This window comes from Antechinus flavipes, chromosome 4 (genome assembly GCF_016432865.1).
Source record: "Antechinus flavipes isolate AdamAnt ecotype Samford, QLD, Australia chromosome 4, AdamAnt_v2, whole genome shotgun sequence".
Classification (NCBI taxonomy): Eukaryota; Metazoa; Chordata; class Mammalia; order Dasyuromorphia; family Dasyuridae; genus Antechinus; species Antechinus flavipes.
Genome location: NC_067401.1, coordinates 206,278,748 through 206,291,522, shown reverse-complemented (window position 1 = coordinate 206,291,522; position 12,775 = coordinate 206,278,748). Strand labels below are relative to the sequence as shown.

The 12,775-nt window shown below is 33.8% G+C and overlaps 1 protein-coding gene across 4 annotated transcripts in view; it reads left to right on the top strand.

The window, feature by feature from the left end:
- The window catches only part of XPO5 (exportin 5), a 58,481-nt gene that overhangs the window by 20,056 nt on the left and 25,650 nt on the right, over positions 1 to 12,775 (top strand). For all 4 annotated transcript variants that reach the window (XM_051997021.1, XM_051997020.1, XM_051997022.1 and 1 more), the window contains 7 exons: positions 1,892 to 1,968; positions 2,806 to 2,905; positions 3,887 to 3,970; positions 4,552 to 4,677; positions 5,490 to 5,580; positions 6,108 to 6,236; positions 7,243 to 7,358. In XM_051997021.1, coding sequence (XP_051852981.1) covers positions 1,892 to 1,968; positions 2,806 to 2,905; positions 3,887 to 3,970; positions 4,552 to 4,677; positions 5,490 to 5,580; positions 6,108 to 6,236; positions 7,243 to 7,358 — 723 coding nt within the window. The remainder of the gene's footprint in view (positions 1 to 1,891; positions 1,969 to 2,805; positions 2,906 to 3,886; positions 3,971 to 4,551; positions 4,678 to 5,489; positions 5,581 to 6,107; positions 6,237 to 7,242; positions 7,359 to 12,775) is intronic.

The window sequence follows — 12,775 nt, the reverse complement described above, 5'->3', positions numbered from 1 at the left end:
GCCACTCAGATCACTTGAAGCTTTTGTAGGGCAAACTTGAAACTTGTAGGGCAAAGTAGAAATAGAAAAAAAATCTACCAGTCACCTCTTAAAAGAGAACCCAAAATGAAAATGATCAGGAACATCTTAGCCAAAGTCCAGTTTCCAGGTCAAAGGAAAAAGTATTGCATACACCTAGAAAAAAACAATGACAAGCTATATTCAGAATCACATATATTGGTATGGCAGACATCACTATAAAGCAGTGAAGAACTTGGAATATGATATTAAAGAAGTTGAAAGATATAAGGACTTAGGCCAAAAAATAGTTGACTAAACTGAATATAATGCTTCAAGGAGAGAAATAGACTTTTAATGAAAAAGAGGATTTCCAAATATTTCTGCTGCTTAGAAACCTTGATGTCCAAGCAGAGGATTGCTGAGAAATCTTAAAAAGTAAACATGAATAATCAATTATAAAGGATTAAACAAAAATAAACTGCTTACAATCAGATATGAGAAATTGATGCACATGACTGAACCCTATCACCTGGGTTCATAAAGAGTATTCAAGTAGACAAGACCCAGGAGTAGTACTGTTATGTCTTGGTGATCTGTTTTAAAAAAAAAATAGAGAGGAAGGAAAAGGGCTAGGGAAATTATCTGTTATAATCAAGGTGTACGTATAGATATCTGTAAAACAAAAAGGAGGGGTGAGAGGAAGCAGTTGACACTTGAACCTCCCTCATTTAAGCTGGTCAAAGGAAGGAACAATACATATATACATTATGTACAGAAATACATTTCACTTAATTGGGAAATGAAGAAGGTGGGAGGGGGGGGATATGGTATGTGTGAGTGGATGGGGGGGTAGAGGGATGTGTGTATATGTGTGTATATATATATATAGAAAGACCTCTTTTGATGTGGCAAAAAAATGGAAATCTGAGGACATACCCATTATATTATGGTATATAAATATAATGGAGTATCATTGAATTGTACTCATAAGTGTGATAACCATTATTAATAATAAAGCATACTAGAAATGAAGGATTCAGAATAAACGTTTTTGAGGGGGGTGAGGAATGTAGTCAATATGGAAATTCGTTTTCATTGATTATACATGTTTGTTATATTTTGGAATTCTTTTTTTCTTGTGTTCTTAATGGTTGATAGGTAGGAGGCAGGCAGATTTTTAGGATGGATATTGGGGTAAATGGAAAAGTAGCTACATGTAAATATACTTTTTCCTAGACATTTGACAACACATGAGGAGAAACTATAGTTTGAAGAACAGTCATTTAAGGGAAGGTGTTTTTAGCTTGGAGGGGACCAGAGCTGTGTTTGACACAAAGTTCTCCAGGCAAATTTTAAGAGTTTCACTTTTTTCTGTTTGAGACTGACTAAAGCTCCTACTGCATCTTTAGATGGCAGTTGATTGCCTTCCTTGTTTATCTATAACCTTTTGGAGCTCAGTTGTCAGAATATAAATGAACATTCCATACTACATCGTACTTTTTTTTTCTTTTTATTACACCAGCTCTGAATCTTGCAATTTCACTATTGAACAGTGCTAAATTTGTTATTAGATATTGGATTTAATACTGCAATGTGGATCTTAACTGCATCTTAAAAGCTAGTTGTAATGATCTTTTAATTCTCCTCCTTAGCATGTAGTACTTGAGTACAGATCTTAAATTTTTAAACCAAATTTTGCCATCAATTAATTTAATTTTGACATTAACTATCATGTTACATCTGAGAAACCATGTAACAGTATGTTTTTGTGTAGTTAATATGCACTGAAAGTAGAAAATATCAAGGTTTTGGAGATCTTGATAATATGAGTAAGTAGTATATTTTGACCTACACCTTTATTTTGACCTAAGTTTCTCTTGATTTTGTCTAGGGCAGGTTGGAAGACCGGAAGCCTTTAATGGTGTTGTTTGGAGATGTTGCCATGCATTATATACTTACTGCTGCTCAGTAAGTATCTTCTTTTTATAAACAGAATATTTTTCTAAGCCTATTGCTATTGCTCTCTCCTTATTAAAATACTACATGTCTGAACTCTTTCTTCCCAAATACTGTTTGCTAATCTACTATGGATCATATTTGTTTAAGAAAACAAAGCAGTTCTCAAGGACAATAGTCAATATTTTTAGAAAATTCAGTGCTAGAAATAGATTCCAATATTTGTAATTTTCTTTATAATGCACCCTTTGGTATGTGTTATTTTTTCTCAAACTTTCCATCTTTTCAGGACTCTTGTACTTTGCATCCTCCATTCTCTCATGAAGAAGAGGCCTCTTAATTTTAATCAGAAAAGAAATCTGGGGTCACATTATGTCAAAACTTCAGTCCCAATTAGACATTATCCCTTTAGCATCCTTCAAAGTAAAATATTGTTGAAACAAAAACAGAGTCTGATTTCAACCATGGACTCTTGTATTTTGTAATTTTTAGTTGTCACTACTCCTCTCTTCCAGGGTTGTCTCTGAGTCATCTCTAGTTGTCATCCAGTGTAACTGTTATTTATAGACTCATGTCCCAAATTATCAGTTTTGAATGAAAAAAAAAATCAGAATTTTATGAATGTCAAAAAATAGAGAATGTAATGGATAGACTTTTGAGAAGTATGGTTTTATTTAGCGAACTTACTTATTTCTTTTTCCTTCCTTATTTCCTTGTTTCTGTAATATAATTCATGTGAGGGGGCAGAAAAATGGCCATTCTCATTTATGTTTGTTTAATGAAGAATCCCTTTGTCCTAACCATAGAGTCTTTCCAAACTCAGACCCTCTTTCATTTGTTCTCTCTTAGGACTGCTGATGGTGGAGGCCTTGTAGAAAAACACTATGTTTTCTTGAAGAGACTTTGTCAGGTCTTGTGTGCTTTAGGCAGCCAACTATGTGCTTTATTGGTAAGCATTCTGTAAGGACCATTGAAGTCTGTGAAGGACTTGGCAACTTTTGAGCATTCAATGATACCATCAGAGACAGGGACTTCGAAATTATCTCCCTTTATTTATATGTGGTACTCTAGCCATTAAACTGAACTTGACATGCGAAGATTGTCCTATAGACTATGTTAATGTCTTTGATTGGGAATAGGATTTGAGTTTAGGATTTCTTTTAACCAGTATGTTCCTAATAGACAGATACTGTACACAGTTGTAATATTATCATATGACTATGCTAATTTATCTTTCAGTGATGTTGTTATTGTGTAACTATGCCTTACTAAATGAAGTTAAGTTTGACATTTTTCAACATTGTAAAAGCACAAAGAAATACTTTCTAAAACACTAGTCACTATGTATATCACTTCTTGTTGGTGGCCTTATTTTAACACAGAAGCCTAGTATGTGAAGAGAATATTCTTTAGGTTAAATGTTATTGCCTATTAATTTGGAAATGAAAGGCATAACCTGAGCAAGTGGAGAAAACTAATTTTGTGGGAAATGAGGACATGATGGTTGCTTTTAAATATTCACCTTGAAATCCAGGACTCTGGAATGGTTTTCTTAATTTGCTGTTAATAATCCACTTTTGTTCTATTTGCTCTTAATGCATTTTTTCTAACTTGGAAGAGGTCATGATAGAATTACCTTTTGATCAGAAATGGACTGAATGGAACTAATGAAACAAAGAATGAACTATTGGGTAATACACTCAAATGCTAAGACTTGGAAGTGAGAGTGAACCAAGTTTGGAAAATTAAAGCTTCAGCTGTATTGAGTTTTCATTTTTCTTCTAATTTTTAGTAGATTTAAAAAGAAAATTTAATGAAACATTCATGTCATCCTGGAAATGTCCCTGGTTCTTTAACTATATTTTCAGAGTTTGAAACTGCACTTATGATTTTTCTGCTGTCAATAGCCTTTAAAATATTTTCCCAACAGGGCACCGATTTTGATATTGAAACACCAGCCAACCTTGGAAAATACTTGGAATCTTTTCTGGCTTTTACAACTCATCCAAGCCAGGTTAGTATAAGAAAGGCAGAAAATGCTTTAGGAAATAGAGCTTTAGTTCTGAATATAAGTTACAATTTGGCTCCTTAGTTCAAGGTAAAACATTGTAAATATACTTTGTAATTTGAGTAACTATACTTTCATATTTAAAATAAGATCACCTCCTGCTGCATGAAATACTAAGTGAGGCAGGTTGAGTGTTGGATATAAAATCAGAAAGGCCTCAATTCAGATGCTATTAACAAATGCAGCTTGTGGTAATCACTCCTTCAGGTGTCTTAAACTGTAGAATAGCAATAATGATTACTGTAAAGTCTTCTTCAGGATTGTTTGAGGCTCAAATGAAACAAAGCATCGGCAACCCTTAAAAGCTCCTATGAGTGTCAGCTATTATCACCATAATAATTTTCTACTCTCAAGAATCAAATAAATGGCCATTGTAACTCCTTTGTTATGAAGTGTCTGGTGTCTTTGTCAGGAGCTAAAAATAAGTACGTTAGTGGTAACTTTTTAAAATATATATAACGGTAAAAATTTAAACCCTATATAGATTCTGTTAAACATATAGATCTTTCAAAATGTTTTTTCTTCAGTTTCTGCGATCATCAACTCAGATTACTTGGGGAGCCCTTTTCCGGCATGAAATCTTATCCCGAGATCCTCTGCTTTTAGGAATGATTCCCAAATATCTCCGTGCTTCTATGACTAACTTGGTGAAGGTATATAACAGTAATTGAATGTAGATTGTAGACAAATAACTGTAAAGGTGTAAGATTTTTCACTGGAACCAACTAAGAACCAGTATAACTTCCCTAGATAATATCTTCCTAGTTCCTCATGGAACATCTGCCAATCTTTTTAGTATCACTGTAGAGTCTCTGGCAAAGATTGCTTACCCCACTTCAGTGGACAAATATTCAACATGTCCCCTTGGGATTATTAATCATAAATACTTAGCAATTGATTGTGCTTGACCATGACTTATTAAAGAATCAGTGAAAGGGCTTTTCCATTCAAAGGTCCAAGCCACAAAAATTTGCTCTAGAAAATCCCCTAATCTGAACCATCAAACTGTACTTGTCAGATTTAACATGTCTCTAGGAACCTTCAACAAGTCTTAAGGGAAACACACATATGCCCGTTTATTCCTTAAGTAGCTTGTTACTTGATATTGAATGTCTTCTTAGACTCTTCTTTTTTTAATTTAAATTTGCCCTTCATCCTTGAGCTTTATAGTCAAAGGCATTAATTATTGATTAGAATTCTCCCTAAGGAACTAGGAAAAGAATTTTAATATTTCAGACCTTAGATCTAGAAGTGAACTATAGACTTGGGATATAGCAAAGTTAATAGTTATTGGGGACAGTATATCTCTCCTCATTCATGATTTTAGCATTGAATTACATTTCTCTAATTTAAGAGTAGCATTTTTCAGACTGTTCCCCTAACATTTTTCTATGACCCAGAGGGCTGAATTAAAATTCACAATGTCTATTTTCATCCCCTACCCCTGGGTTGGTATCTCTTTCAGATTGGCTTTCCCTCTAAAACAGATAGCGCTAGCTGTGAATATTCTCAATTTGACTTTGACAGTGACGAGGACTTCAATGCCTTCTTCAACTGTAAGTGATTTTGGAATATCTTCCTTTTATGAGCCTTGGGATAATTTATATATGTTATGTTATGTTATACTTTTAAGACCTTGGGGCTCTTTATCAGGAAGATCTCTAAATTCTCAACATGGCTTTCTGGAACCCTAGATTTCACACTATTAAAGGGTGCTCAAAGTGCTCTCTTCCATTATGTCCTATCTAATTTTCTTTACTCTCCTGTGGTTAAACTCTATTTTGCTTAAAGATGATATTTGTTATGCTATTTGATGTCTAATTCCTTTTCCCAAAACAAGGGAAAGCCCATTATTTTTACTATAGCCCAATCCTAGTCTACTTGTAGTCTGCTGCCTTTCTCATATCCATAAGAATAGGGAACAGATGTTAGGCTACCACTTAGAGAACCCAGCTGCTAGTGTTTTTGGATTCATTAATTCATTGAGTAAACACAGTCTTATGTACAAATCACTATATGTGTGGAACACCAATCTTACTTCTTACTAGGATCTAGATCTGATTTCTCTCATATTCATTGGCAGCATTCCGAGCTCAGCAGGGAGAAGTAATAAGGATGGCCTGTCGCCTGGATCCCAAGACTGGTTTTCAGATGGCTGGGGAGTGGTTGAAGTACCAGCTTTCAACACCTGTGGATACTGGGCCAATGAACTGTAAGTCTGATTTTTAAAAATAAGTTGTTGTTTTTTTTCAATTGCTAAATATTAGTGACAGGGTGACAGGGAAAATGTTAGGCTAGAACTGTTTCTTCTAGATTACCTTTGATGTTTCCTACCAAGCTCTTAAGTACAGTTTTTAGGGAATATTACAATACTTTGTCAGAAATAGCATTTCCTATTCCTTAGTACCACTCTGAGGGTTTTTCCTTTCCATCTGCCCATGAAAGTTGGCTGGTATTTTTACACTGAAACTTCAATCCAGTTGAAAGAGAAAAAAGATTAATAGGATTGAAAGCAGAAAAATCCTAGTATTCATAATTTAATGTCCTAAAAGTATTTAATGGTAATGATAGCTGACAATTTTGTTACTTTAGTAAAAAAAAATTTTGATTGGTTGACAAAAGTTGCAAATTGCTTTATGCATATTCTCACTTAAAAGAACAGTTCCACTAATATACCTTTGCAAATGAATAACCACTAAATATTAAATTTACTTGAATTGGAAGATTTACATTAAAATGCTTGTCTCAATTTTCCTTGAGTTGTTAAATCAGTTTTCCTTTAGTTTTTTTTACATTGGTTTATATATATATATATGTATATAACCAGAACTCCTACTAAGACTTAGTAGTTTTTGTAACCTTTAAATAACATTTGAATATTAAAAGAAATGAAATCCAAAGATTGTTAATAAGTTTTGATTAAAAATAGGTGAGAATGGGGCAAAAGCATGTGGGTGAATTCATATAAATCCATCACTATTGAAAAAAACCTTGAAATTATATTAAGTCCCAAATTAATTAATTAATCAGTTGCTTGTATAACATATAAGCATTCATTAAACAAGTATTAAAAGCCAACTATATGCCAAATACTACTAGAAGGAAGGAAATCTGTTATATTATGTTTCTTTATCTGTAAAATGGATTTGGATTAGATAATATCAAAGCTCCCTAATTTTATTTATTAGATATTTCATTGTCCTATTCTCTTTATACAGCTAGGACTGGAGAAGGCCTATGTTCAATCTTCTCTCCCTCTTTTGTACAATGGGATGCCATGACTTTCTTTTCAGAAAGTGTGATTAACCAGATGTTTCGAACATTAGATAAAGAAGTAAGTAGCTTGTCCCCATTGGTTGCATGATTCTAGAATTATCATAAACTCTCTGTGGGAAAAGAGGGTTGGTGACTTAATCTGTTCATCTATCAAAAATAGCACTCTTATCATAAAAGCCCCTAATTCTAAACTTAACCAGATTCAGGTATACAGATAGTGAGATAAATAAAACCATAAACCTGTGGCCCCAAAGGCTAACTCGCTTCCAGAGCAGGCTCTAAAGATCTGACAAAGCTCCACAATAAGTATTCGTTTTTTTCGGCAAGTTTTTATTTATAGCACATGTTGTGTTCAGAGAACTGGATGGGACATTTCAAAGGATACAGAAAAGAGATTTAATCCCTGTCTTTGAGTAATTTACAGTATAATTGGAGGTACAAAGCAGTCAGAGAAAAGAACGTAGTCGTATAATTCAGATTTATGTATAACATGAAAAGTGTTGAGTGATGCAGAAAAAATGTTCTGGAAAAGAAATCTTCACTTGAGTTATAGATTTTCAGAGAAATGGGACCGAATTTCAGGCAATGAAAGCATATTAACAGAATTAAGCAAAAGATGTAAAGGACAACAGTAAAACTGATCTATTAGGAGCAGAAAGAATAGCTTATTATGTAGCAAATTACAAAGTTGGACAGGCTTGGGAGGATGGAAATCTTTCATGTTAAGAGTAAGAAATACAAATGTGATAGATTGGGCAGGAGAAATCACTATCAGTTCCTAAGTAGGGGTCCTAGCAATTGTATATAAATCATCTAAGGTATTAAGCATTTTTGTATAACTTTAATTTCAAAGACTTTAAAGGTTCAGCTTCGGAATTGGGAAGGTTCAACAACTAGGATAACATGTCCCTGTGGTGGGTCTTAGAACCTATCTGATATTGCCTTAAATCAACAAACAACTGTATTAGAAAGTATTGTATTAGGAACAATTGACCTATATTCTAGTCTGAACTTTGCCATTTATTTACTTTGTATCCTTCAACAAGTGATTTGACTCCAGGCTTAGTTTCATCATCAATAAAATGGGGAAATTGAATTAGAGGATTTTAAATTTTCCTTTTTTTTTTACATTGTAAAAAACAATTTTTAATATGTTTTTTTTTAAATCTTAAGTGTCAAATTTTCTCCCTTTATACTTCCCCAACCCTTTCCTTGAGAAGACAAACGATTTCATAAAAATTGTACATGTATAGTTATTCAAAACCTATCCATGTTAGCCAATTTGCAAATGAAAACACAGAAATAGTAATATTATGCTTCAATCTGCATACAGACTCTATCAGTTCTTTTTCGGGAGGTGAATAGCATTTTTTATCTCAAATCCTTCAGTATTGTCTGGGATTATTGTATTCCTGGGAAGATCTCACTCATTCACAGTTGGTCACTATACACTATGGCTATTTCTATATGTAATGTTCTCCTGGTTTTGCTCACTTTACTTTACACCAGTTCATGTAAGTCTTCCCAAGTTTTTCTGAAATCATTCTGTTCATCATTCCTTATAGTACAGTATATTCTGTCACAATCATATATCACAACTTGTTTAGACATAATGAAAATCCCTCCATTTCTAATTCTTTACCACCACAAAAAGAACTGTTATAAATATTTTTGTACATGTAGATCTTTTTCTTTTTTTTTTCTTTTTTTTTTTCAGCTTTGGAATATAGACCTAATAGTAGTATTGCTAGAACAAAGGATATACAGTTTTGTAGCCCTTTGGGTATAGTTCCAAATTATTCTTCAAAGCAATTGGATCGATTCACCACTAAGTTCCCAATTTTTCCACATCCCTTCCAAAACCTGTCATTTTTCTTTTCTTTTGCACTAGCCTATCTGATAGGTATGCGGTGGCATTTCAGAGTTGTTTTAATTGCTGAGAATAACAAAATCATTCAAAGCTGAGCATTTATAACATTGTTATTAGTGTATACACAGTACATTTCACTTTGCTTGAGCTCATGGAGCACTTTCCAGGTTTTTCTGATAGCCTCCTGCTCATCATTTCTTATAGAGAAATAATATTCCTTCATAATCCCATTCCACAATTTGTTCAGCCATTCCCCAACTGATGAATATCCCCTCAATTTCTAATTCTTGGACCTGAGAAAACCATATAGGTTTTTCCCCTTTTTTTTTTACTCTCTTTTGAGATTCATGCCTAGTAGTGGTATTGGTAGTTTAAAGGATATGTGTGATTTTATAGTCCTTTGAGCATAATTCATATCTTTTGATCATTTATCAATCAGGAAATAGCTCCTAATTGTTGTTGGGGTTTTTTTTAATATAAATTTGACTTAGTTCCCTGTATATTTGAGAAATGAGGCCTTCATCAGAGAAACTTGTTTCAAAATTGTTTTCATAATTACTGTTAACTGTATTTCCCCCCTATTTATTCTATTCTTTCCTTTCACATTGTCCCTCCTCAAAAGTATTTTACTTCTGACTAGCCCCTCCTCCAAATGTACCCTCTCTTTTCTCACTCCCCCCCCCTTCTCATATCCTTTTCCCTTCCTAATTTCCTGCAGGTAAGATAGATTTCTATACCCAAACTGAGTGTGTATGTTTATTTCCTCTTTGAGCCAAATCTGATGAGAATAAGATTTACTCATTCCCTTTTGATCTCCCTCTTCCCATCAATTGTAAAAGTTTTTTTGGCCTCTTTTATGGCAGATAATTTATATCATTTCACCTCTCCTTTTCCCTTTCCCTCAGTACATTCCTCTCTTACCCCTTGATTTTATTTTATTTTTAAAATACTATCCCTTAATATTCTATTCATACCTGTGCCCTGTCTATGCTTCTTCTGTCATAAGAATGAAAAAGTTCTTATGAGTAACAAGTATCATCCTCACGTAGGAATAAATGCAAACAAATAAGCTTTATTCAGTATTTTATGATATCCCTTTCCTATTATCTCTTTATGTTTCTCCTGAGTCCTGTATTTGAAAATCAAATTTTCTGTAACTCTGGTTTTTTCATCACAGATGCTTGTAAATCCTCTATTTCATTGAATATCCACCTTTTCCTTGAAGGTATACTCAATTTTGCTGAGTAAGTGATTCTTGGTTGTAATCCTAGCTCCATTGCTTTGCAGAATATCATATTCTACAGCCTCCTATCCGTTAATGTAGAAGCTGCTAAATCTTGTATTATCCTAACAGTGGTTATCCTATACTTGAATTGTTTTTTTCTGGATGCTTTCAATCTTCTGATAGTTGGAGTTCTGGAATTTAATTTAATATTCCTAGGGGTTTTCATCTTGTGCTCTTTTAGGGGATGATCAGTAGTCTTTAAATTTCTATTTTACCCTGTGGTTCTGGTATAGCAGGACAGTTTTCTTTTACTATTTGTTGGAAGCTGATATCCAGGCTTTTCTTTTCTTTTCTTTTCTTTTTAATATGGCTTTCAGATAGACCAATAATTTTTAAATGGTAACTCTTGGATCTGTTTTCCAGGTTAGTTGTTTGTTCAATAAGGTATTTCACTGTTTTTCTATTTTTTCTTTCTTTTAGATTTGTTTTATTGCATTTTGATTTCTCACAACATCATTAACTTCCATTTGCTCAATTCTGATTTTTAAGGAATTATTTTCCTCTGGGAACTTTTGTACCTCCTTTCTCATTTGGACAGTTTTGCTTTTTAAGGCATTTTCCTCCTTGTTAGCTTTCTATATGTCATTTTGCATCATCTCATTTACTTCTCTTCTCATTTTTTCCTTAACCTCTCTTACTTAATCTTCAGAATATCTTTTGAGCTTTTCCATGGTCTGAGGCCAATTCTTACTTTTCTTGGAGGTTTTAAATCTAGGAATTTTTACTTTGTTATCATCTTCTGAATTTGTATTTGGTCTTCCTTATTATGTCTTCATAGTAACTTTCTGTGATCAAAATCTTTTTCTCTTGTTTGCTCATTTTCCCTGCCTATTATTTGACTTTTATCTCTTTGTTAAAGTAGGGCTCTGTTTCCAGTGTGGAGAGTGCATTGTCCCAAGCTTCAGAGATAGTGTACAGCTATTTTCAGAGATCTTCTAGGGACCTGTACTGTAAGCCAGCATTGCTACCCAGATCTGAGAGTATGGGCAGAGCAACAAAGTCCTGCCCCAGTGCCAGCAAAGAAGCCCCTGCAATTTCTTTCTGACCAGTTGTCTAAGCCTTTGTGGTCTGAGATTTCTGATGGACACTGTCACTGCTATTACCACAGCTCTGCTTCTGCATTACTGTTAATTCAGTGACTTCCAAAGCCTAATCCTGAACTGGGACTCCCCTTATGCCCTGGTGCAACAAACTTTTCCTTCTGAGTTGTCCTTGGCCTCTGTGGGCTGAGAGTTCTGGAGATTGCTGCCACTGGTGCAGAGGCTCCATCATCTATCCTGGTTTCCTGGACCCTGGACCCTAACCCTGGGCTGTACTCTCATGGCCTGCACAACACTTGCACTCCACATCCAATTCAGTACAACAGACTTTTCCTGCCAATCTTCCAAGCAGCCTTCAGCTGGAAAATTGTTCCACTCTATCTTTTTGTGGATTCTGGTGCTCTTAAAATTTATTTAGAGTCGTTCTTTAAAGGTATTTGAAGGGTCTAGGGGAAAACTCAGTTGAGTCCTTATCTTCACTCCACTATTGTGGCTCTACCTCTTCAAAAGGGAAAATTCTTAAGTACAAAAATTACAGAACATTATACTTAAATATAATATATTGTAATTGTTGTTTTAGTAAGTGGTAATGAGTGAATAAGTGTGTTGACTGACTTCTAAGACCAAATCTTATAGTGTCTGCATCTTTGTAGAGCAAAGGTCCAGAATCTTACTTGCTATCTCAGAAATTTGATTTTATCAGTTTATTTAATCTTCTGGTAATCATTTTAATAAAAAATTAAGCAAATTTAAAGTGTATATAAGAGAAGACTACATCCCTGAGAAAAACAAGCATATGAAATTTTGAAGAGAAAGCAAAGAAGTGTTAGGAAGGCACTAGATTTCATAATTTCATTTTTTTTTTTTGATACTCAGTAAATTATTATTACTAGAAACCTTTATTCTTAGAATTGTAGAATCCTACTTTATGGATAGAAGTCCAAAGAATTAAGTGATGATGGATAAACCTTAACAACCTAAAAACCCTCTTTTAATCAAATTGTATCAACATATATTGAAGTAAAAATAAACATGGTAGACCTGAATGACTAAAGTACAGATGTCTTACAGTAGCATTTTAGTATGCAACTGTCACCAAATATTTTTCTCCTTTCCTTCCCACCCACTCTTGTCCCAGAACTCCCATTATCTAGTTTGTGCTGTCAATTCTTGACTACCTATAGTGCAGTTTTATTGTTTATTAAGGTTTCTTAAACTTGTGTATTTATAACTTATGTTGAGAATCTTGATGAAACCTAACTTAATGGCTGGAATAAATA